The 27,202-nt window shown below is 44.4% G+C and overlaps 1 protein-coding gene across 2 annotated transcripts in view; it reads right to left on the minus strand.

Moving 5' to 3' along the window:
* acss3 (acyl-CoA synthetase short chain family member 3) overlaps window positions 1-27,202 on the minus strand; it is a 128,647-nt gene that overhangs the window by 41,634 nt on the left and 59,811 nt on the right. For both annotated transcript variants that reach the window (XM_068050455.1, XM_068050454.1), the window contains exons 7-9: window positions 27,107-27,202; window positions 20,167-20,318; window positions 6,602-6,705 (exon numbers count right to left, since the gene is read on the minus strand). In XM_068050455.1, the coding sequence (XP_067906556.1) occupies window positions 6,602-6,705; window positions 20,167-20,318; window positions 27,107-27,202 (352 nt within the window). The remainder of the gene's footprint in view (window positions 1-6,601; window positions 6,706-20,166; window positions 20,319-27,106) is intronic.

The following is a 27,202-nucleotide window of genomic DNA, read 5'->3' on the forward strand; positions in this document are numbered from 1 at the left end:
TACAAAAATAATAAAAGGACAAAACTAAAGGCTCTGTATCTGAAAGCATGTAGCATTCGAAACGAAACAAATGAACTGAGAGTACAAATAGAAGTAAATAAGTACGATCTGATGGCCATTACAGAGACATGGCTGCAAGACGACATAGATTGGGACCTGAATATTGAAGGGTACATGGCATTTAGGAAGGACAGGAAGCTAGGAAATGGTGGAGGGGAAGCTGTGTTATTAATGAGGGTATTAGCACAATAGAGAGGGATGACCTAAGTTCAGGAGACCAGGATGTAGAAGCAGTTTGGGTAGAGATGAGAATTCATAAAGGCAAGAAATCACTTGTGGGATTGATGTACAAGCCACCTAACATTAACCACAGTGTAGGACGGGGTATAAAGGAAGAAATAATGGCAGCTTGTCATAAAGGTATAGCGATAATTATGGGGGTTTTTAAACCTACATATAGACTGGAAAAATCAGATGGGCAGAGGTAGCCTAGATGAGGAGTACATAGAATGTTTTCAGGATAATTTCTTGGAACAATATGTTCTGGAGCCAACCAGAGAGCAGCCTATACTAGACCTGGTATTGTGCAACGAGATAGGATTAATTAATGACCTCATAGTTAAGGCGCCCCGAGGTAGCAGCGATCATTACATTCAGTTTGAGGGAGAGAAGAGTAGGTCCAAGACTAGCATTTTAAACTTGAACAAGGGCAATTATGAGGGCATGAAAGTAGAGCTAGCTAAAGTGAACTGGCAAATTAGGTTAAGAGATAGGTCAATAGAGATGCAGTGGCAGACATTTAAGGGGATATTTCAGAACACACAGAGTAGATACATTTCAACTAGAAAGAAAAATTCCAAGGGTGGGACCCGCCATCCGTGGTTAACTAAAACAGTTAAAGATAGTATCAAACTTAAAGAAAAAGCCTACAATTGCGCAAAGATGGGAGGCAGGTCAGAAGATTGGACATAATGTAAGAAAAAGCAAAGAATGACTAAAAGATTAATAAGCAAGGTAAAAATTAGAGCACAAGAGAAAGCTAGCTAGAAATATAAAGACAGATAGTAAGATATTTAAAAAAGAAAAGTTAACAAAAAGTGAGCGTTGGTCGTATAGAAAGTGAGTCTGGGGAATTAATAATGGATAATAAGGAAATGGCAGATGAACTTAAACAGATATTTTGCATCGGTCTTCACTATTGAGGATACAAGTAGCATCCCAGTATTAGCTGTAAGTCAGATAATGGAAGGGAGGGAGGAACTCAAGAAAATTACAATCACCATGGAAGTGGTACTGAACAAATTGTTGGAGCTGCAGGCTGTCAAGTCCCCAGGTCCTGATGGACTTCATCCTAGGGTGTTAAAAGAAGTGGCTAGTGAGATAGTTGATGCGTTAGTTTTAATTTTCCAAAATTCCCTAGATTCGGGGAAGGTTCTGTTAGATTGGAAAATAGCGAATGTAACTCCTTTATTCAAAAAGGGAGGGAGACAGAAAGGAGGAAACTACAGGCCAGTTAGCTTAACATCTGTCTTAGGGAAAATATTGAAAGCTACTATTAAAGACATTACAGCAGGGCATTTAGAAAAATTCAAGGTAATCAGGTAGAGTCAACATGGTTTTGTGAAAGGGAAATCATGTTTAACCAATTTATTAGAGTTCTTTGAGAAAGTTACATGTGCTATGGATAAAGGGGAACCGGTAGATATATTGTACTTAGATTTCCAGAAGGCATTTGATAAGGTGCCACATCAAAGGTTATTGCGGAAAATAAAAGCTCATGGTGTAGGGGGTAACATATTGGCATGGATAAAAGATTGGCTAGCTAACAGGAAACAGAGAGTAGGCTTAAATGGGTCATTTTCTGGTTGGCAAGATGTAATGAGTGGTGTGCCACAGGGATCTGTGCTGGGGCCTCAACTTTTTACAATTTATATAAATAACTTAGATGAAGGGACCGAAAGTATGGTTACTAAATTTGCTGATGACACAAAGATAGGTAGGAACTTGACTTGTGAAGACATAAGGGGGCTACATAGGGATATAGATCGGTTAAGTGAGTGGGCAAACATCTGGCAAATGGAGTATAATGTGGGTAAGTGTCCATTTTGACAGGAAGAATACAAAAAGAAGCATATTATCTAAATGGTGAGAGATTGCAGAGCTCCGAGATGCAGAGGGATCTGGGTGTCCTAGTGCATGAATCACAAAAGGTTACTATGCAGGTACAGCACGTAATTAGGAAAGCTAATAGAATGTTATCGTTTATCACGAGCAGAGTTGAATACAAAAGTAGGGAGGTTATAATTCAGCTATACAAGGCATTGGTGAGACCACATCTGGAGTACTGTGTACAGTACTGGTCTCCTTATTTAAAAATGTAAATACATTGGAGGCAGTACAGAGAAGGTTTACAGGACTAATAACTGGAATGGGTGGGCTGTCTTAAAAGGCAAGGTTGGACAGGCTTGTATCCGCTGGAATTTAGAAGAATAAAAGGCGACTTGATTGAAACTTATAAGATCCTGAGGGGTCTTGACAGGGTGTATGTGGAAAGGATGTTTCCTCTTGTGGGAAAATCTAGAACTAGGGGTCACTGTTTAAAAATAAGGGGTCGCCCATTTAAGACAGAGGTGAGGAGAAATTTTTCTCTCATTGGGTCGTGAGTCTTTGGAACTCTCTTCCTCAAAGGTCGGTGGAATCAGAGTCTTTAAATATTTTTAAGGCAAAGGCAGATCGATTCTTGATAAGCAAGGGGATGGAAGGTTAATGGGGTTAGGTGGAAATGAGGAGTAATCAGTTCAGCTTATTGAATGGCGCAGCAGGCTCGAAGGGCCGAGTGGCCTACTCCTGCTCCTAATTCGTATGTTCGAATTATGGCAAGCTCAGAGTGCAGGAGCAGTAATTGAGGGGGGAGCAGATTATACCCAGGACCCAAGAGAACAATCCCTGGCATTAGATAAGTGCTGGTGGGGTAGTTCCTAAACAGATGCTGGTGTCGGGAGGGAGAGGGAGGGCAGATGCAGGGAGGTCCATGAATTCCTCCCTAACCTGGAAGGGCACTCCTGCTCCTCCTGACCCACAATGAACCTTCCTGAAGATTAAAAAATAAATCTGACTCTGGCCTTTTCTGGCTATTCTGTTGCCTCTTACTAGATTTTTCTGGTAGTTTGCCACAGAGCAAGCCGCCACTCCAAGTTGCAGTAAAAAGTGCTGCAGCACCAATGGCATTATCAGGCTGCAAATTTTATATTTCAATTACACCTCCAGCTGTCCACAACGGGAGCCTCAATCATCTTGAAAGTCGGCAAAGAGAAAATGCACAGGCTGGAAACAGAACAACCCAACAGAGGTAAGTCACCTTGCTCGAATGTAACCCCTCCCACGCACTGTTTCCATCCTGCAGCATCGGGTTAAAATTCCCCTCGGGTCTCCATCCTGAAGATGCATTGAGCAGAATTCCTACTTTGGTCTGGGAAAGGCAAAAGTTCCACCCACCTCATATATGCATATGATGTCAGGAAGAAATCCCAGAGAAAATTCCCCTGGTTCCCATATCCTGAGTGCCCAGCAATTTTGTATGTCAGAAAGATGCTGTACTGTCAGTCCATGAACAGATCAAGTGGGGTTAGGCTTGGACCCACCAGAAAACTGCAGGTAGCATCAGTGGAATAGTCTCTCTTGTACAGGGGACCAATTTTCAATGTTTTTATATATTTCAGAACTGGTAGTGCCAGGTTGCTGCCTTGCCACATCTATTGCCCTTATGCCCCCTGCAAGCAGCTGCCCATGTTGCATCTATACTGCCGAGTTAAAGGCAAGAAGTAAAATGACAAACTTACATGGAAAATGCAACCAATTACTTATATTTTATGAAATAGCAAGGATTTAAAATAATCTGAAAGTTAACGTTGCATTTATATTGGATTGACATTTCAAATTAACTACAATTTATTGTGTCACATTTTATAACATGATACTCCTGGTCATTAACATTTCTAATAGGCATTTCCTTGTTCTGTAAACACAGCAGTTGTACTTTGGCATATATGAAGGGTAAATCAGGAAGCAATCTTTAGCAAGGTTCCAGAAAATGCCACTAAGGATTATCTTCACTGACTGAAATCAAAAGCTTAGCTCATAGGCCTCCAACCTGACCAAATCATCAGCATGAAAATCAGCTTTACACCATTAACACACAGCTTGTACTCTGTCGAGGAAAGAATAGTCATTGCTAGGCAACAGGCACAAGATCAGCAGCAATCCTGTCATTTATTTTCTGTAGCTCGTCTCAAAATAGCTTGCTTTTGCTGGGCTTTGACAATCACATATAATTCTCTTTCTCTGTAATCAAAAAATTACACAGAAAAAAATTACACAGAAGGATAATCCATCATTTTGAACCCTGTTGTCAATTTAGTTCGAAGCCATCAGTTGTTGAAAATAATTTTAAAAATAAATATTTAAGGTATAAAATCATGACTACTGCAATGACATCAAATTGAAGCAATCCAGATTAATCAAATACGATAAAAGGTGTTTCACTAAAATAAATGTATGATTTTTAAATTGTGCAAAGTCATTTAAGATTATCTCCATCTTAAAAAACTCTAGATCAAATTCTCTTATCAAAAATGAGCTTAACCATCCACTCCTCCATCAGTTAAATGCTATGTGAATTATCTTAAAAGAATGGACATATTATACGCAAGTTACCAGTCAATAGATATGTTTCGCACCTTGTGTATTTTATAAAGCAATTTGAGGCAACCTCAGGTCATGAAGATTTTGTCAGAACATTCATTGTGCCATTCATGTACCGTTCCTACTTTTCCACCAGTGAAGCAGTATTTTCAAACATGGGTAGATGCACTTTCAACTTAAGTGGGTGTGTAAACTGGGCAGTATTGGATCAGCTGCCCATTACACATCCAGCCTAATTTTCCATTCCATTAAAGCATAGCCAGTGACAGTATCAATCAGCTGCGGTCTCACCCTGCCTCCTTGCAGCTATGCTGCACCATGACTTATCAACACAGTGTCCTGGAGTGGTATAGAGGGCTACCCTCTTTGCAATCATCTTGTACAGCACCACCTTGACTTCAAATGCCAAATAGCAGGTCAAATATTGAAATGCTTTGTCACTTCCCTGCACACAGGAGTTCCTTTCCCATTAATTTTATATAACTCCTTTGTTCCTGCTGCTTTAGCCTTGTCAAAGACTGCTTATGGGTGGAGTTATCTTTTCAGTTTCTGAAGAATATTTTTCCCCTTAGTTTACTATTTCCCTTTAGGTGTCACCCGCCTTCTAAATTCCACTTCCACTACTAGGGCCGGGTTTTATGGGCCCCCCTGAGGTGGGGTCAGAGGCGGGGGGGTCCATAGAATCGTGACAGTTGGGGATGGGGGGGGGGACCGGGGGGGGTGGGTAGAGGACCCATCGCCAAGCATTTTCCTGGGGGTGGGATAGCCCAATAATGGCCCTGCCCAGAGGCCAAATGACGCCCTTAAATGGCCTATTAACAGCCTCTTCTCCCTGTTGTTGAGATTTAACCAGCAGCGGGTTTGGAGGGGGGGCCTCTGCAATGGGGGGAGGGTGCCCCTCCTCTGTGGCCCACAGAGGGCCCCGGCCAGAAAACAATGCACCTTCAAGAATACCCCCTCCCTCTAGACTTTACCACCAACCCCTCGACCCCCCTCGCCAGGGCCTTCCGTCCTGGCCCCAGCAACCCCGCCTCACTGATCTGAGGTCCGGGGTTCCAGCACTGGGCCTGCGATCAAGGCCTCTGCAGTACTGGCAGTGACCACTACTCCTGATGGCACTGCTGATACTGCTGAGCTGCTGGCCCTGTGATTGGCAGACAGCTCTTGGAGGCGGGATCCGCATCTTTAAAGGGTGCCAGAAACTTTGCATCCGGAGCAATGGAGGATCGTGCTGGTGGGGGACACACACAAAAAAGGCCAAGGCGGGGTTACCCCCGCCATTTCAGCCCGGCACCAGAAGCCCCACCTCCTCCACAAAATCCAGCCCCTAGTGTGCGCTCTAAAGCTTTGCAAGTCTGCATCTGGATCTATGAATAATAATGAAGATAGGCTTAACTGGGAAATTTGAGTGATTTTAGCATTGTATCATTCTGCCAGGCTTAGCACCAGTTCTGAACCATTTATGCTGATGTACAAAGAAAACGTGAATCACCTTGAAATACTTAGGGATCTTTATTAAATATACAATAAATGCAAATTGTTTTGTATTTTTGTTAGATAAGTTCTAGTTGCCCAATACCAATACAATCTCTCACATGGAATTTGCACTTTAAATTCTAAAATACATAAATGATTAATTCATAACATTATAAGCAGAAATGAAAGTGACATAATATAGAAGACTACCTTTAATATATTTTATCGGAAAGTTACTCTCTAACTTTTACTCAATGTCTAAATGGATTATTTCCAATGCAATTACAGCCATAAGAAACTTTTTTATTGAGAATCATCTTTCCTGAAATAAATTTGATTTTAAATCATGGTTTTGGCATTAAAGTGTTCACTCTGCACGCTAAAGTTAACATTGGCATCAGCTATTGGTATCTACTATTCTTACCTGTTTGCCACCAGTGGTCTAGAACAGGAACTTTGAAGACTTGTTTGGCCCATTTCAAAGTGTTTGCATCACAATGTTCCCCAGCAACAAACAAGGTCCTGAACCTGAATCAGAATAATGTTAATAGTACGGTGCAGAGGAATTGGGCATTTTATTAGCTTCATTCCACTTTAACTCTGACCTCTGTTCTCGGCCTCCTACACGTTTCCAGTGAAGCTCAATATAATTTTCAGAAACAGCACCTCATTTTTAATTGGCCACTTTACAGCCTTCCAGCCTCAACACTGAGTGCAAGAACTTTAGATTTTAACCACTGTGTCCATTTTCTTGGACAGCAGGTACCAGTAATGGGTCTACTGTTACCATTTACACCTCCACTATACTCATATTTTTTTCTTCACCTGTCCCATTACTATCCCCTTTTGCCTTGCACAATCATCCCTTTTGTCATTGAATCATTCCTGTCCTCCAACCAACCACCAACACTTTCTTTTGTTTTTTTCCTGATCCCACAACCCCTGTAGTTCTGTACTTGATTATAAACTGATAAATCTCTAACTTCTTTCAGTTCTAATGAAAGTTATCAACCTGAAACATTAACATGCCTGATCTTTCTACAGATGCTGTCTGACCGGTTGAGTGATTCCAGCATTTCCTGTTTTTATTACAAGTATACCAAAACAAGTAAAGGCACTGTATAATGTCATGGTCCTGTAGTTTTTATTCAGAATATGCGGTTTGCCTTTAAGGCTTGCAAGGGATCAGCATTGCTTTAAGAACCAGCAAGCCTCAGGAGTTATTGGAAGGTGCATTTTTGTTGCCTTAGAAACAGCCAATTGGAGACTGCGATTCAAAGGGTGCATTCTCAATACCATGGAAACAGCCAGTGGAAGTGAGCCTGAAGCGACACATTTGTTTCAATTCGGTTTGAACTGGCTTTTAGTGAGACAGTTTGTTCTAACAGAACACTCAGACACAGAAGACACAGACAGCTGTGATGAGCACGCCTGAAAAAAAGAGCTCTCAACCATTTAAACTGAAGTAAGAGGAATTTTAGTCTGTTTAATTATCATCTCTCAAAATTCAAAAAAATGTCAAGCCAAAACAGAGATCTCTGGTAATTTAAATTGAAGAAAGGGAAGTTAGACTGTGTCAATCTTTTATCCCTCAAAAACTCTAAAGTCAGATTGATTCTGTTGAAAGTGTTTGCAAGTCGTTAATTGTTGAAATTCGGTGGAGAAGGATTTAGTTCTTCTAAATAAAGAGTTAATTTATTGATTTAAAGACACCTGGTTTGGTTAGCCTCATTCGGGGGTTAATAGATGGTACAATTTTGCTGGGTCTTTCTTTAATCTGGAAAGTTTTAAATGATATGTTAGCCGATCTGTGTAACGACGGGATTGAATTAACAGTGCATTGATCCCACCACAATCAGAATCGTATATTTTGATTGGGGGCTTTGACAGGAGCGGTTGGTCGTAACAATAACTAAAATGTGTAAAGCTTTTTACTACTATGCAATCTGAGGTAGTTGCGTTTAGCCGTTCTTTTATATGAAGAGCTATATATAAATGCAAGTTATTTACAAAATAAATCTAACTAAAGTGGAGTCCAAAGACCTGACAAACTATTCCAGCAAGCTACCTGGATACAATGATTTACTTAAATTGAAGAGGATGCAAGATGGACAATAACTAATTCCTAACACCAGCTCATTACATATATGTCTTAAAGACCCTCAAGGAAGCTCATCAGTTAAAGGAGACAGGATATTCATTATTCCCAAACTCAGAAAAAGTATAGGCGACTTATACACGGATCCAACACAGCCAATTAATCTTAGAATACAACTCAAATTGAAAGGTGAATCATAGAATAATACAGCACAGAAGGAGGCCCATCATGTTTGCATTGGCTCTTTTGAAAAGCAGTCTAGTTATTCACACTCCCCGCTCTTTCCCCATATCCCTGCAAATTTTTCTCCTCCCAGTATTTATCCAATTTCCCTTTGAAGGCTACTATTGAATCTATATCCACCACCCTGTCAGGCAGTGCATTCCAAATCATACTCATTTGTTGTGTGAAAATGTTTTTCCTCAAGTCGCCTCTGGTTCTTTTGCTAATCACTTCAAACCTGTGCCCTCTGGTTATCAACTCCTCAGCCACTGGAAACAGTTTCCCTTTATTTACTCTATCTAAAAGAAATACTTGCATTTAGTTAGCATCTTTTATGACCACAGCAAGTCCCAAAGTGCTTTATAGCCAATTAAGTACGTCTGAAGTTTAGTCACTGCGGTAATGTTGGAAACATGGCAACAAATTTGCGCACAGTGAGCTCCCACAAACAGCAATGTGATAATGACCAGATATTCTGTTTTCGTGATGTTGATTGAGGGATAAATATTGGCCAAGATACCAGGGCTAACTCCCCTGCTCTTCTTCCAAACAGTACCATGGGATCTTTTACACCCACCTGAGAGGAAAGACGGGGGCTTCAGTTTAACTCAGTACTGCACTGGAGTGTGAACTTGAATTTTTGTACTCAAGTCCTGGAGTGGGACTTAAACACAACCTTCTGTCTCCAAGGTGAGAGTGCTACCACCTAAGCCACAGCTGACAATGGAGTGCAAATTTCATGAGCAACTACGACCCCTCTTAAAAGAAATAATTCATGCAAAGCTCGCATCACTTAAAGCTAAACCACTTGTTACTTGGCACTTATCAGGCCAAGCCTGGATCTTGGCCAGGTCTTGCTGCACCTGGACACGGACTGCTTCAATATCTGAGGAGCTGCGAATATTACTAAACACTGTGCAATCATCAGCGAACATCCCGACTTCTGACATTATGATGGAGGCAAGGTTCTTGAGGAAGCAGCTGAGCATGGCTGGACCTAGGACAGTACCACTTAAAGCTAAAGTCTTTCTCTGAGACATACAATGTTTCTCAGACTGCTGTTCCCACTGCATCCTGAGATCCATACACAGTGCCAGGCACCGCCACATATACACACTTGGCCTCCTTCTCCAGCAGTGCTGACTCACCCCATCTCAAAGCTGTCCTACTCCGCAGTTTCATTTCATCCTTCATCTTATCCAACACTGTAACAAAATGTTTTTCTCTTCCTTTCAGGTGTTAAGGAGTGCAAGCTCCAGCAACTCATGGGTACCAATGCCTGCCAGCTTTTTCTTCCCTTTCACTTCTAACTCACCCCTTGCTGTATATTCATAACACATTCTATCCTTCCCCACTCTGATGCTGAATGATCTGTACTCATCAAAGGACTCAGCTTTACCTCTTACGCACCCACCTCAAAGAATTACGTGCTGGAGCTCTTCTTTCCTCGCCTTCACCTCCAGGCTCATTTCTCTGGCCATGAGTCCTCCCCGCAACCATTGGACCCAACCACACACTTCCAGTATCTCCCTCTTCCTGGACCACTCCCTCTGGCCTCTTACCTGCTCTTGATCTTTTCATTGAGAACCATCGGCATGACATTGGCATCTTAATTTCTCTGCACCTCTCACTCACTCTAACCTGTCTCCCTCTGAACTTGATGCACTCCATTCTCTCAGGTCTAATCCCGACATTATGATTAAACCTACTGACAAGGGTGGTGCTGTTGTTGTCTGGCGTACCCGCCTCTACCTTGCAGAGGCTGTGTGCCAACTCTCAGACACTTCTTCCTACCTGCCCCTGGACCATGATCCCATCACCGAACATCAAGCCATTGTATCTAGGGTTATCACTGACCTTATCTCCTCTGAAGTTCTTCCCTCTACAGCTTCCCACCTCATAGTCCTGCAACCCTGTAAAGCCTGCTTCTACCTCCTTCCCAAAATCCACAAATTGCACTGCCCTGGTAGACCCATCACTTCAGTCTGTTCCTGCCCCACTGAACTTATTTCTTCCTATCTTGACTCTATTTTCCTCCCCTTATCCAGTCTCTTCCCACCTACATCCATGACTCCATGTCTTTTCAACAATGACCAGTTTCCTGGCACTAACCGCCTCCTCTTCACCAGGACGTTCAATCTCTCTACACCTCCATCCCTCACCAGGACAGTTTGAGGGCTCTCTGCTTCTTTCTTGAACAACGGCCTAACCAGTCCCCATCCACCACCACCCTCCTCCACTTGGCTGATTTTGTTCTCACATTGAACAACTTCTCCTTCAACTCCACTCACTTCCTCCAAATAAAGGGTGTTGCTATGGGTACATGCATGGGTCCGAGCTATGCCTGTCTTTCTGTGGGGTATATCGAACATTTCTTGTTTCAGTCTTATTTTGGTCCCCTCCCCCAAATCTTTTTCCGGTCCATTGATGACTGTATTGGTGCCGTTTCCTGCTCTTGTCCGGAACTGAAAAACTTCATCAACTTTACTTCCAATTTCCACCCTTCTCTCACCTTCACATGGTCCATGTCTGACACTTCCCTTCCCTTCCTCGATTTCTCTATCTCCATTTCTGGGGATAGGCTATCTACCAACATTCATTATAAGGCCACTGACTCCCACAGCTACCTTGACTACACTTCCTCACACCCTGCCTCCTGTAAGGACTCCATTCCATTCTCCCAGTTTCTCGGTCTCCATCGCATCTGTTCTGACGATGCAACCTTCCACAACAGCACTTCCGCTACGCCTTCCTTTTTCCTCAATTGAAGATTCCCCCCCACTGTGTTTGATAGGGCCCTCGACTGTTTCCGACCCATTTCCCACACTTCTGGCCTCACCCCTTCCCCTCCCTTCCAGAACTGTGACAGGGTTCCCCTTGTTCTTACTTTCTACCCCATCAGCCTCCACATCCAAAGGATCATCCTCCGCCACTTCTGCCACATCCAGAATGATGCCCTCACCAAACACATCTTCCCCTCCCCTCCCCTTTCAGCATTCCGAATGGACTTTTCCTCCATGACACCCTGGTCCGCTCCTCCAGCACCCCCGACATCTCGTCCCCTTCCCGTGCAATTGCAGTTTTAACATCTGCCCTTTTACCTTCTCTCTCCTCACTATCCAAGGTCCCAAACGTTTCTTCCAGGTGAAGCAGTGATTTACTTGTACTGCTTTCGATATAGTATACTGTATTTGCTGCTCACAATGCAGTCTCCTCTACATTGGGGAGACCAAACGTAGATTGGGGGACCGCTTTGCGGAACACCTCTGCTCAGTCCGCAAGCATGACCCCAAGCTTCCGATTGCTTGCCATTTTAATTCACCACCCTGCACTTCGCCCACATTTCTGTCCTCAGCCTCCTGCAGTGTTCCAGTGAAGCTCAATGCAAGCTCGAGGAACAGTACCTCATCTTCCGTTCGGCACTCTACAGCTTTCTGGACTCAACATTGAGTTTAACAATTTCAGACCATGACTGCCTTTTTTAAAACATGTGCAAGTCTTAAACTTGTTTTTCATATTCTTGCTTTCAGACAGAGCTGTTCATTATTCTGCCATTAACTCTCTGGAATAATGCTTTGTCTTTTACTACAACTATCCCTTTGCCTTTTATTCCATGACATCTTTGTCATTTAATCTCTCCTGCCCTCTGCCATATCACAGACCTTCCCTTTTGTTCTTCTTCCCCCCTCCCCCCTTTCATTTGCTCAAACCTATTACATTTCTAACCTTTGCCAGTTCTTATGAAAGGTCATCGACCTGAAACGTTAACTCTGTTTCTCTCCACACAGATACTGCCAGACCTGCTGAGCATTTCCAGCACTTTCTGTGTTTATTTCAGATTTCCAGCATCCACAGTATTTTGCTTTTATCATACCACCTAAAGAGCTAGCCTTCATCTCTTAAAGGAAAGGTGCACTCTGGCTGCAGTCAGGGGCAAAGAAGATCTGAAGAACATCAAACACATACACGCTTCTTCTGCTTTGGTTGTGTCGGCATCACAGACTAACATCTATATTCCAGGGACAGAGGCAGGTGAAGAAGCAGGTCCCCAACTGTGTCTCAGACCAGAATGGGAATTGAACCCATGTTGTTGTGTTGTTCTGAACCACACGCCAGCCACATAGCCAGAAAGTGTGCCCCAAGCTTCTCAGGTGCTGCGAGAGGCCTTGGTGCAGGAGGAGTGAGGTGCTCTTCCCTTAAGGGGCCAGGAGGCCCTCCAGACAAATACTGAGAAGACAGTGGGAGCAGACTGATGTTGTGGTCAATGCCAGCAGTCTAGCCCTGAGCACATGAATGCAGTGCCGAAAGTACTTTAGTGACCTGACACGAGTGGTCTAGGTCAGTGAATGCATCTTCAAAAGCCATATCCTTAAAAATGAACCACCAGCCTCACACACTGCTCCATTCACAACCCTTTCACTTGCTTACTAACAATCTTTTTCAACCATGACTCACACCTCACCTCCATCGCCTCAGCTCACCCTCACACACTTAGCATTTTTTTTTCATTCATTCATGGGATGTGGGCGTCGCTGGCCAGGCCAGCACTTATTGCCCATCCCTAATTTCCCTCGAGAAGGTGGTGGTGAGCTGCCTTCTTGAACCGCTGCAGCCCATGTGGGGTAGGTACACCCACAGTTCTGTTAGGAAGGGAGTTCCAGGATTTTGACCCAGCGACAGTGAAGGAACGGCGATATAGTTCCAAGTCAGGGTGGTGTGTGACTAGGAGGGGAACTTGCAGGTAGTGGTGGTCCCATGCAATTGTTGCCCTTGTCCTTCGAGGTGATAGAGGTCACGGGTTAGGAAGGTGCTCTTTAAGGAGCCTTGGTACATTGCTGCAGTGCATCTTGTAGATGGTACACACTGCTGCCACTGTGCGTCAGTGGTGCAGGGAGTGAATGTTTGTTGAAGGGGTGCCAATCAAGTGGACTGCTTTGTCCTGGATGGTGTCGAGGTTGTTGGAGCTGCACCCATCCAGGTAAGTGGAGAGTATTCCATCACACTCCCGACTTGTGCCTTGTAGATGATGGACAGGCTTTGGGGAGTCATGAGGTGAGTTACTCGCCACAGGATTCGTAGCCTCTGACCTGCTCTTGTAGCCCCAGTATTTATATGGCTACTCCAGTTCAGTTTCTGGTCAATGGTAACCCCTAGGATGTTGATAGTAGGGGGATTCAGCGATGGTAATGCCATTGAATGTCAAGGGGAGATGGTTAGATTCTCTCTTGTTGGAGATGGTCATTGCCTGGCACTTGTGTGGCATGAATGTTACTAGCCACTTATCAGCCCAAGCCTGGATATTGTCTAGGTCTTGCTGCATTGCTACATGGACTGCTTCAGTTTCTGAGGAGTCATGAATGGTGCTGAACATTGTGCAATCATCAACGAACATCCCCACTTGTTATGACTGAAGTAAGGTCATTGATGAAGAAGCTGAAGATGGTTGGGTCTAGGACACTACCCCGAGGAATGCCTGCAGTGATGTCCTGGAGCTCAGATGATTGACCTCCAACAACCACAACCATCTTCCTTTGTACAAGGTATGACTCCAACCAGCAGAGAGTTTTCCCCCTGATTCCCATTGACTTCAGTTTTGCTTGGGCTCCTTGATGCCATACTCGGTAAAATGCTGCCTTTGTTGTCAAGTGCAGTCACTCTCATCTCACCTTTTGAGCTTAGCTCTTTTATCCATGTCTGAACCAAGACTGGAATGGGGTCAGGAGCTGAGTGGCCCTGGCGGAACCCAAACTGAACGTCACCGAGCAGGTTATTGCTAAGCAAGTGCCGCTTCATAGCGCTGTCGACGACACCTTCCATCACTTTACTGATGATTGAGAGTAGACTGATGGGTGGTAACTGGCTGGGTTGGACTTGTCCTGCTTTTTGTCTACAGGACATTTTTCCACATTGCTGGGTAGATGCCAGTGTTGTATCTGTACTGGAACAGCTTGGCTAGGAGTGCAGCAAGTTCTGAAGCACAGGTCTTCAGTACTATTGCTGGAATATTGTCAGGGCCCATAGCCTTTGCAGTATCCAGTGCCTTCAGTCGTTTCTTGATATCACGCGGAGTGAATCGAATTGGCTGAAGTTTGGCATCTGTGATGCTGGGGACTTCAGGAGGAGGTCTGGATGGATCATCATCTCGGCACTTCTGGCTGAAGATTGTTGCAAATGCTTCAGCCTTATCTTTCGCACTGATGTGCTGGGCTCCCCCATCATTGAGGATGGGGATATTTGTGGAGCCACCTCCTCCAGTTAGTTAATTGTCCACCACCATTCATTGCTGGATATAGCAGGACTGCAGAGCTTAGATCTGATCCGTTGGTTATGGGATCGCTTAGCTCTGTCTATCGCATGCTGCTTACGCAATTTGGCACGCAAGTAGTCCTGTGCTGTAGTTTCACCAGGTTGACACTACATTTTGAGGTCTGCCTGGTGCTGCTCCAGGCATGCCCTCCTGCACTCTTCATTGAACCAGGGTTGGTCTCCTGGCTTGATGGTAACGGTAGAGTGGGGAATACACAGGGCTATGAGGTTACAGATTGTGGTTCAGTACAATTCTGCTGCTGCTAATGGCCCACAGCGCCTCATGGATGCCCAGTTTTGCATTGCTGGATCTGTTCGAAATCTATCCAATTTAGCACGGTGATAGTGCCACACAACACGATGGAGGGTATCCTCAACGTGAAGGTGGGACTTAGTCTCCAAAAGGACTGTGCGGTTGTCACTCCTACCAATATGGTCATGGGCAGATGCATCTGCGGCAGGCAGACTGGTGAGGACAAGGTCAAGTATGTTTTTCCCTCATCACCTGTCGCATAGCCAGTCTAGCAGCTATGTCCTTTAGGACTTGGCCAGTAGTGGTGCTATTAAGCCACTCTTAGTGATGGACATTGAAGTCCCCCACCCAGAGTACATTCTGTGCCCTTGCCACCCTCAGTACTTCCTCCAAGTGGTGATCAACATGGAGGAGTACTGATTCATCAGCTGAGGGAGGGCAGTGGGTGGTAACCAGCAGGAGGTCTCCTTGCACATGTTTGTACTGATGCCATGAGTTGAGGCTGAGGACTCCCAGGGCAATTCCCTCCCGACTGTATACCACTGTGCCACCACCTCTGCTGAGTCTGTCCTGCCAATGGGACAGGACATACCCGGGGATGGTGATAGCAGCGTCGGGGACTTGTAAGGTATGATTCCATGAGTATGACTGTGTCAGGCTGTTGCTTGACTAGTCTGTGGGACAGCTCTCCCAACTTTGGCACAAGTCCCCAGATGTTTGTAAGGAGGACTTTGCAGGATTGACAGGGCTGGGTTTGCCGTTGTCGTTTCCAGTGCCTAGGTCGATGCCGGGTGGTCCTGCTTCATTCTTTATTGACTCTGTAGCAGTTAGATACAACTGAGTAGGGCTTTGTGCAGAGCTTGGAGGCCACCCTTTCCAGGGTGGAAGTGGTGGAAAATTCCATGAGAACGCTTCCAGACTCAACCATCATGCAGTGTCTGATGGCTGATGTCTCAGCTTCTACTGCAGCACAAGCAGAAGCCAACAAACGTCTGAGTGCTGTAGTGGAAACTCAAACTGAGGTCATGAAATCTCAGCTCGTTGCTAGGTAAATCCAGATTGGTGCCATGTAGCCTCAGACTACTGCCATCGTGTTTATAGATGCCAGTGCTCAAATGGGTTTGTAGGGGCTTACGCAGCCCAATCTGTGCTCTAACAGATTACTAGGATTACTGAGGCACAGCCCCAGGGTAGTAGCTGTGACTCCAAGGAGCACGAACTTGATGTGCTCTCTCAGGATGACAGTACTCATCCTCCCACCACTGCCACTCCACAATGCCCTTGCTGTTGTCTGTCAGCCAGCCAACCCAGATTTCTGCTGCACATACTGAGCTAATGCAGTGTGAAGCCAGGATCTCAAGGCACAGGGAATCCTGCAAGACCATCTGCAGTCACCCCACTGAAAGCCTTTCACCAGCCATGCTGCACCAACTGGGGTAGATCTGCATAGCAGCACTAGGACAAGCAAAGGCACTGCAAGACAGGCACTAAGCGAATGTACAAGGGTGATTAGTTAATACTGTATGAAGTACTGGATGTTACTATTGAACAAAGGCAATCTTGGGTTTTATTCACAGGAAACAGGCAAATGAAACGCTCTTGGACAGCCCTTCCATAACATTGATGTGCCAGCTGCTTCCTCCTTCAGCCTCCTCCTCCACCTGAGGTGCTCGCCGAAGCTATGGCGCAATGGCTGTGAGCTCATGATTGCCAGGTTGCAGAGGATGCAATAGACCACCACAAATCAGGACACCCACTCCTCCCGAGCAGTCGAGGAACCAGAACTGTTACTTTCGCACCCCAATCACTCGATGAAGTTCTTCATGGCAACATGGCTCTCATTTTATGGCGACATGCAGTTAGGGTGCAGAGGGGAACCATCCGCCAGGTGTAAACCGGATAACCCTGGATGCCAAACAGCCACCCTCTGGTTCGACGTGGTGGCTGAAAGATTGCTGGAACAACAGAACGGCGCGGGATGACTGAGTCATGATTGCTGTCAGGATAGGGGCATTTACCAGCATTATGTTCTTGGCAATAGTCTCACACCAGCTGCACACTGAGCAAGTGGTAACCTCTGCCGTTTCAGTACATTTCAGCATTTAGATGTGGCGCCTGCAAATCCACATGTGTGCAGTCGTTGGCACCCTGTACCATGGGGAAGCCCGATATCCTGGCAAACCCGTATGTGCACTCCTCCATCTTCTCCCATTCCAAAGAGAAGACAATGAAATTCCCTCTTGGGGCATACAGAGCCTCTGTCAGATGCACACTGCAAAATGTTGGCTATGTTGCTTGTTCCAGCCTGGAAAGATGCCAACCCATAGTAAGTAGTTGAAGACCACAGTCACCCTCACTGCCACTGGCAGTGCTGTCCGAACCCTGCTCTGAGGCTGCAGGTCTGGCTGCAAGAGGTGGCAGAGTTCTTTGACTACCTCCACGGTGAATCACAGCCAGTGAGCTTACTGCTCCCGGCTTAGGCGCAGGTAGGGAAAGTACTTCAAGAAGACCCCCAGTGGGTAAGGCCTCCTGTTGAGAATCTTCTCCCCTTCTCCTCGAGCTGTTTGTCTTCTTCACTGCCTCTGCTCCATCTCCCTCTGATGCTGCAGACCAAAGTGGACTGCTACTATAGCCCCCATGGCTGGAAGCAAGTGATGTGCCCAGAGCCCTTGCAGTACCAAGCAATGCCTTCCCCACTTGCAGAATCACTCCCTGCAGACTTTACCAACTGTTATCAACTCCCAGCACTTCCACAAACTCAGCAAAAGTCAGTGGAAGGTAATAAGCAACTAATGTGCAAGTTGTTGATGAGGCTTTTAAATAGCACTGGTGGGGCAGGGGCCCCTCGCGCTGTTGGACGCATGTTCAGCACTGTATGTTTAAGAGAGGGCATTAAGTACAGCTGCAAAGTAAAACATAGCAGGCAGGGGTCAAATCAATGACTGACGTCATGATCTACTAGTGTCCACAGCACTGAAATCACTAACACTACGGAGCCAAATTTTGCGACCAAGCAGTTTCTGTACTTTTTTTTAATCATGCATTTGTTTTTAAATATTTAGAATGATAGCGAGATGAATATCTTTTTCAAAAGTGGTGAATGGATGTCTTTTTTAGCTCGTGTATGTCAACTCTGCATTGCCTACTTAGCAATTCAAATTAGTCTTTGTTACAGCTGTTTGTCTTGTTAGGCCCTGGTGCAAATTTTTTTGGAGCAGCTAATAAAAATCTGGATCCCATAGTGCAGTAAAGGTATTACACAGGTCAGATGAGCAACACACTGCACTTCGAGCCACTTACCCTTTTTGTACTGTTTGGAGGACTATGATGAGGAAAAAGTGCATTTGTAAAGCAAGACTATATCGAACAGGTTCAGCTGAACTAACATAGGCCTAGTAGCCCATAAACCCATTCTTTGCAAAGAATCAAGAGAGAGATTAACATCAACTGCTGCTGGAGGACTATCAATTCGGTGAAAGACGCCCTTTGGTCTGCCCGAAACTTGCTGGTCTTCCAGCGCAAAGAGTTGTCCACGACCGAATGTTGCAGACTGGCACATTCCAAGGTCCAGGACTGCATGCTGAGAGATGCACTAAAGCTTGGGGCAGCCGCAGCAAAGGCTCAATGGGGAAAGACACTGTGTAAGGTCCCCCCACCAAACTGAACTGAGGGGCTGGATCAATGGGAAACCCCTTGAACTGTATCGGGAAAATTTCGTGTGCTGTAAAATGTATATTGCACGAAAAATTAAATGGAAGGGTTGTGAAGCAACTAATGATGGTATTGAAGGAAACTGACCTCCTTTGCACTGTTTGTAATTTTTGACTTGGTGCGGTATAGAACTGTTTTGTCATGTATTTTTTACAGATTTTTATGAATAAAGTATATTTTGGAAATTAAAAAAATCAAGAGAGAGAGAAAGGAGAAACCTCAACAAATAACTAATACACAGAATGCATGAACTGCATTCTGTAGTACAAAAGAAAAATGATGATTTTGATACAACTACACAATTATTATAACTTCAAAACTGGTGTTGGACCTGATAAAGGGAAACAGCTGGCAGATTGCATTGGATGGGGAAAATTTTCTCGGTTTCTGGGATTTTAAAGAGACAAATTCATAAATCTTGGTGCGGTGGGTTTGACCATGCCGAAATCCATTCATCTGAGCATAGGAATTGTTGGACAAAGAAAGAGCAAAGGTCCATCTAGTTCACTTTTGACCATCCTGATTGTTGCACGATGCAATGATAATGGAGTTGTTGACTAATCATAGCAATCAATCACTATCAATTAGTCCGTAAAAGACACACTGCGAGGAAAAACCCAGATGTGCAACTTTGGGAACCATAGGTCCCTAGTCATCTGCTCCTCCCAACCCCACCCACCAGGTCATGTCTCAAAATACTCATCTACTGTACTTTCTGAAAGAAGGGTTTATTTCCATCATTTATTTTAGTAATGGTCATGATAAATTTAACAAGTCAATGATTTAGTTAAAAATAAAGTCGTTTCCTACGTTATCATTCCCTTGAGAAAAACAATTACTACCAGCTTCAGTGCCTTTGTCATGAAAGAAAATCTAGCTTTTTCAAATGTGAAATTAATTGAGTTTTAAGCTCTAACAACAGATTTTACTGCAACCATTGATTAAGCTGCTGGAAAACTGGAAAACTTGTCAGAGCTTGCACGGCACATGCACCACTTAATTTTAAACACATTTTGCAGAAGGGTCCTGATGTATATTTAAATTGGTCCATCACAGATTTCAGGCAGCCACCAGGGATACCTAATAACAGTGAGAACAAATGTGGCAGTGGCCATGTCACCAGTGCAATTGTGATGCAGGACCTCATGCCCAGAAATTGGGATACATTGTGATTATTTCACGACCAAAAAAGGAGCCAATGCATACCAATTTCTTCCTCAGTTGTGTCCAAGTAACTTTTGCTGAATCTGGCCCAGTCCTAGTGCCACAATGTCAGATCAAGCCTACTCCATATAAAATGAGTCTGACACCCCTGCATTAGCTGAATTAAGAAGAGAATTACTGTGGAGAAAAACAAACTAAAGAAGTTTTGTTGGCCTTTAAACCTGTGAAAGGTCACCTTGGAAAATGATACTGTCTTCCAAGTACAGCTTCAAAATCTTGCTGGCGAATTGCTCTCAGTGCAGTTGGTGTAGTGAACATAGCTACTACTCCATGGTCTGATAACAAACGAAAATACGCTCCAGAATTTGGGGTCCCAACAGGCTTCCCCTGCAAAGAGGAATGGATAATTAAAAATACACAACTAGATTGAGGGGAAAAAATTTAATCCAGTAAAGTGTTAAAACACTCACTTTCTTTTATAAAATGCATTATAAGATGATGTCTCATTAGGAAGCCATGAATTCATATGGATGCATTCTACTGAGTACATATAAATCACTAACTGGTGTAAATTCTAGTATAAATTATTTCTAGTATAGTCTCTGAGTATGAATTCTAAACAGATCCCAATTTTTATCCCTTTCCAAGAGTTAAACTATTAAAATCCGTAAGTTCTCACTGGGTAGCTTGCAGACAGTTTTATATTACTCAACCATCTCAAAGTATGTTTTATGGCATGATTATACATTTGCAGCATTGATGCAATATGCTACTGTTACAATTCTCCATTTTATGCACTTCTCTTATTGTTGCCATTTTTGTGCCAGCAAGGTCAAAATGTGTACGGGATAATCTTGTTCATTTGGTTTAAAAAAATTAATGAATACCTTGCACATGTTATACTGCTGTTACTTTACTGTAGAATTCAGGTATTAAAATATTATTCTATAATGACATGAAAGATGAAGACCATGAATAAACAGTAACAGGCATCTCCCTATTAAGACATCTACAAAGTTCACAGCACATCATTAAATGGAGAAGCTGCCTGGAAATTCCTAATCATTCCGGTCAATTTACCTACAAAATGTTAAACTGCTGCGTCTTGTAGTAAATCCTGTTCTTCTAAAGCTTACTTCTATTTTGTAAGCAATCACACAGAGATTATCAAGTAGACTTTTAAGTTAATGCCAATGTTCAAGTTAAGGTTGTACCCCCGAGCTAGTCATTACAAGTTTGGGTGGATATTATCTGAACACTGATGTAGCCATTTTGCTTTTAAAACTTCAAATGTAGGACCAAGTATAAATCAATTTTTAAGTATACATTGGGTCATTAGCTTGTTACACAGGAATTGGCTTGACTTATATTTATGTGGGTCTACTAATAGCCATTGAGAATAGGTCTACAGAAATCGACCTTGAGATGACAGATGGGAAAGATTCTGTCAAGTAATGATTCCATCCATCTAGACAACCTTATATACTGAATACTCTCAGATGCACTCTGCAACTTCATAATCACTGCTACTTATCAGGGAAAATCTAGGACCTGCAAACCTCTTCAGGTAAGACTCAAAATACATTACACAAAAAATATCAAATTGGGCCATTAAAATTCTGCTCGTTGAGTAACAGAGCAATGAGTTTATGCAATAATGAAGCTTTTGATTTTTAACAGATAGTGTGCGAGGAATTCAGAATTGCCATTCCTGCCTGCCCTTAGGATCCCCAGATATAGAGCTTAAGGGGTCACTGACATAGCTGTGGCAAGAGCATACAGTTAAGTTGCTGGATTCTTTGGTCGCTCCTAGAGCCATGGGTAAGTGATCAGTGGCCTGGATTGGAATCACAGGTCTCAGAGGCTGGGGGAGGGGCAGGGTGTGTTTGTGCGTGTGTGTGTGGAGATTACAATCATCGTCAGGGTGAGGATTGATAGTTCCAGGGGAGTGTGGTGCCTGGACGTCAGGAGATGGGAGACAGGTCATCAGGGATCTCAAAGCTGGTAGCGGCAGCACTTGGGATGCTGTTTACTTGGTAAGCATTTTTTATTTTAATGTAGGCAATCTCTAGGATTGGTTTGCCCTCAACTAATGTTGCAGTGGGGACCTGAAGCAGGCATTGAATTTAACATTATACCTTAACTGCAGCTCCCATTTCTCTTGGACAGCAGGTGCTACTCATGTAGGATGAATGTAACAATACTTCCCATTGGGGCTCCCCTATTGGTACCCAGCCAGTGGGTTGGTCTTCACCCCTGGTGTCACCTGCCCTTTCCTTCCATCATACTTCTGGGTAACTGGAATCATCTCCGTTTTGCCAGATTTTCAGTTCTTCCTGTCTGCTCTGCTATTCTGCTGTAACAATTCACACATCCTCTGGATTTTGGCTATATCTTTTATTTCTCTAATCACTCAAATAATTGCCTCCTTTAATCACATAATTATCACTTCAGTCATTCCATTATCTCCTGTCATCCACTTAATCACTGATCATTTTTTTTCCTCTTTGTCCCTTTTTCCTCGCTCTGTTCTTCCTTTTAGTTGTTCATTTGTAACAACCCCCATTTCTGATGAAAGATCATTGACTTGAAACATTAAACTTTCCTCTCTCCACAGATGTTACCTGACCAGCTTAGTGTTTCTAATATCTTCTGTTTTCATTAATGAAAATAGATATTCAAAAGCCAGTATCAATTTCTGATATATTTGCTGAATTTATTATGGCTGCGTTTGCTGACAACGCAGCTACCAGGAGGCACTGTCCTGCCACATGCACAAATGCAGACTGCTCAACTAAAACGTCACAGTCAGCGACGTTCAGGCAGCTGCCAGGACTAAAGATGGCACTGCTCAAATAATCACACAAAGGCAACGTACACACATGGCAGCACACAATGGCCGGAGAGATCGGCTGGCTGGGGAATGACCCAAGAGAGTGGGCGGAGGGGGGGGAATGGCTGGAGAGAGCGGGCAGTGGGGGGGGGGGGGGGGGGGGGGGTTGGGCAGAGAGAGCAGGGGGGGGGTGGCAATTGCCAGAGAAAGCCGGGGGGGGGGGGGGGGGGGGTGGATGGTGCAAGAGGAGAGCTTACCCGCCGCCACCCTCGCTCTCTGCCTGCTTGCTCTCCCCCCGCTTCCCCCCCCCACCCGCTCTCTCCCCGCTTCCGCCACCACCACCCCCCCCCCCCCCAACACCCCACTCTCTCCCCCACACCGTGCTCTCTCCCCGCTTGCTCTCTCCCACGTTATGCGATGATGCGTGTACCAGCCCTGGCAATTTACGTGATGACGTCATCTGGCATGCGCCAACCGGTTATGGCAGTGCGGAACGCAGCGCACACACAGAGAGCAGGAGCCCACTTGCGCAGGTTGGCGCAATCGGATGACGTCCCCGCCGGCTGTGTTGTCAAGAATCACTTGGATTTATTATACTCCAGGAACTGATTTAAATCCTGCATACTCAGTGGGCAGATGGGTGGTTACAACGAAGGTGCGGTGCTCCTTCCTGCATTCCAGCACAATTGACCTATTACCATTTTAATTGGTGGGTTTTTGAGTGTCAAGACTGCCCACCATTGCTCTGGATATCTCAATGCATCTTCTACAGGCTTTCGTCTCTCTTACTTTAATGCAATCCTCTCAGGAACCACACCCTCAGACCTTAGGTAGTGAACATTCCCTCAAGACCTACCGGTGCCTGAAATTCTGAGTTCATGCATGATTCCAAGCTCCAGCATTTAACTGAGGATTGGGAATTAAAATCTCCTGCGACTTCACACTATGGCTTGGGATTTTATCCGGGCGATAGAGGTTTCAACCTCCGGCAGAAGTGCTGCCAAAAACCCTGAGTTGCCCCTTCTGTGTGAGGCCTGCGCCCAGAATCAAGTGCCAATTAGGCACTTAACTGGACAACGGCAGGCCATCCACGGGATCAAGGATCCTTGTGATGGAGGTCCTGCCCTCTGAGAGCCAGCAGCTCTTTAACTGAGCAGCGTCACTGCAAAGGCAATGGCTACTGCCGGTGGAGCACCAGCCAGGGGCCTAGGAGCGGTGCTGGACACAGGCCACAGGTAGGTCAGGGCAGGAGGGGTCTCGTGGGGGTCACGGGGGGGGGGTTGGCAGCAAGGGCAGGGTTTTGCTCTCGGCAGGGCCCACACCCCCCCCACTTCCCACTGCCGGGTACCTTGTTCAGGCAGTAAGTGTCTTTTAAAACCCCCACCCCCCCCCACCCAAAGCCGACAAGCAACCCGCACACTTTTTTCTTGCCGTGTTTCCCTTGTGGCTACAGGCCCACCCACCACACAGCTAATTGAGGCAGTAGTGGGATGAGGCCCTTAATTGGGTATTAATTGCCCACTTAAGGGCCTCAATTGGTGGCTGGGCGGGAAGGCTGTTCACAGGCCTTCCTACCCCAAGCTTAATTTCGGCAGAGGCAGGAAACTGGCATTCCCCCGCCACCATCCCACCCGCTTATATGCTGTCCCTGCCTCCAAACTCGCTGCATGGGACAGCATAAAACTTCCCTCCCATGGAGGGCCTGACAAGCCATCGCCCACCTTAGCCATTTTGTCATTCATTCACTCCTGCCTTCCATCCTAATACAGACCTTAGCTTTTGCTCTTTCTCCACTCCCCTCTTTTCCCTAACTCTATCTTGCTTAAAATCTGTTACATCTCTAACCTTTGCCACTTCTGATGAAAGGTCAACATGAACACTGTTTGTCTATAAATGCTGCATGACTTGCTGAGTATTTGCAGCAACTTCAATCTTTAAGTTATGTTCCGAGTCAGAGGGTGATTAAGGTCTGCAAATGACCACTGAAGAATTCCTCAGGGCATATTCAATTAGACTCCCAGGATATAGCTGAGGTTTTAAATAGCCATTTTACATCAATCTTCACTATAGAAGACAATGCTGAGTTACCAATAACACATCATACAATTGACACAAAGTTGAAAGGGTCAAACTGTTTGCAGATGCAGTCCTGGTGAGAATAAAGGACTGCAAAACATATCGGGCTGCAGGTCCTGACAGAATTTATCTGAGTGTGGTCAAAAAATGGGAACTGTGCTCAATGAGCCCTTGCTTATGTATTTAACAGCTCACTAAGGTCTGGAATTATTCGCATAGACTAGATGGAAGCCCATGTGGTGGTCATATTCAAAAAGAGCAATAAGTCTAAAACAGGGAACTTAGGCCCATTAGCTTGACTTTGATTATAGACAAGTTGCTAAAAGGAATCATTAGAGATACATTATAAGGTGACCTTGACGGAGTTGGGGTTATTGGAAAACTCTCAACCTGACTTTTGGAAAAGGAGGTCACATCTTATCAATCTGGTTGAAATTTTTGTGGGCGTTACCAGGATGGTGAATATAGATAGCTCTGTCAACATTGTATATATTGATTTTCAAAAAGCTTTTTGACAAGGTGCCACACAATAAGTTATTTAATAAGGTACAATTCTATAGGATTAGCGGACACATCTTGTGTTGGACAAGGAATTAATTGTATTCTCATCGCCAGAAGGTTGTTATTAATTGCAGTCGATCTCCATGGAGACTGGTTACTAGTGGCACAGAGATCAATATTAGTGTTATAGCTTTTTGCCATATTTATCAACGATCTGGATATATGTATTCAAGGAACTCTTCGTAAACCTACTGATGATAGAGATTATAGTTGTTAGGAATTTAGATGAGAAAAATAGATTACAAGCAGATTTAAATGCAATTGCAACAGAGAGTAGAAAAGGGAGACTTTGGGAAATTACAATGAGGTCTTTAAAATATTGAAAGGATTATATTCAGTCTTGGTGGACAGGCTATTTGAGTTAGGTGGGTTAGGGAAGACCAGTAGACATAATTTACGTAAGCATTGAACTAGATCAGACATCAGGAGTTATTTAGTTTCAGAGAACTGTCAACCTAAGGGACAAGTTGTTGGCTCAAGCAAATTCGCGATAAATAGTCAAAAGGCAGCTGGACAAGTTCCTAACTGTGGCTGATATCACTGCACATAAATAGTAGGTGGGATATTGGGAAATGTGCCTCCCGATCTCTCTGATCTCCTAAAACTAGTTTGTTCACTTTCGGAGGTTAGAAACAAATTTCCAGGAGTGTTTTCCCTCCAAAATTGGCCTAGGGTTTATTTTCTCTGTTTCTTGCCCCCCTCCCTCCCCTCGAGATTGTATGGCTGGCTGTTGAGTTTGGGGATTGGGGGTGAATGGTGCATTTGTTACACAATGAGAGCATGGAACAAGGTTGGGGGACCAGGTCATCATCTTCTGTCCATCATTTTTGTATGTTTGGATCACACTAAATTGGTCCAGAATTAAGGTCCAATCTGGCAGCAGAATGAGACTCTTCCTCCAGACAGTCTGAATCTACTGTCAGGTTGGACTTTGATTCTCGTTCTGCAGCCCAATTGTAACTCTAGCATTACAATTGACATCAGTGCTGTTAGCTTAACCAGAGGTAAAACGTGCCATGGTTCCCACTCCTCACTGCTATCCAGTGACCTGGCTGGAAGTATGCATGTGTGAGCATCAGGTATATAGAGGTTCAAGTTTGGCTCTTTCACAGGAAACTGCAGTTGTAGTGCAAATGCACCCTAAAGGAAAAGAATTAATGGATGTTGTGAGCTACAGTACTTCTGAGCTTGTTTATAACCTTATTTACGGCCGACTGTGAATTCCATGAAATGGTTAATGCATTTTCTTCCCTTTCCTTTTTCGATCAGTTTTCTCCTTTCTGAAAGTGTTAACTCCCAGCTTGAGTTTGGCTTCACAGATGCTGGGTGCTCTCTGATACTGCATCCAATTGGCCATCCTTCACATGTGAATCTAGACAGTGACCACCAGCAGGCTTTTCAACTATAGGAGCATCGGAGCTAAACTTGATCCTTTATTCAGCTAATACTGAAACACTTCTGGTGGGTTCACTAGACAACTATCAGAAGTGGAAACTTTGACTGACCTTTCACTTCCCAAATTTAGCAGCAATCAGGCTATTTGTAATGCCCTTAATGATACCTAACTGAGACTGGTTAACTGAGCACAAACCTGATCTGCTCATTATCCAGGATGTCTAACAGCAAATTTTGTCATTGACATTGCTTAAATTGCTTATCTCTGCAACCTGTTCTGTGGAAGTATACTAAATAACCTTCTACCCACCTCGTACAAAACAGTTGTATTGCCATGAAGGAGTGGTGCATAGCAAATATAGGAATGTCCTACGACCCAGCCGAGATCAGAAGCTGCCCACCAGAC

The sequence above is a fragment of the Heterodontus francisci genome, chromosome 18, assembly GCF_036365525.1.
Source record: "Heterodontus francisci isolate sHetFra1 chromosome 18, sHetFra1.hap1, whole genome shotgun sequence".
Classification (NCBI taxonomy): domain Eukaryota; kingdom Metazoa; phylum Chordata; class Chondrichthyes; order Heterodontiformes; family Heterodontidae; genus Heterodontus; species Heterodontus francisci.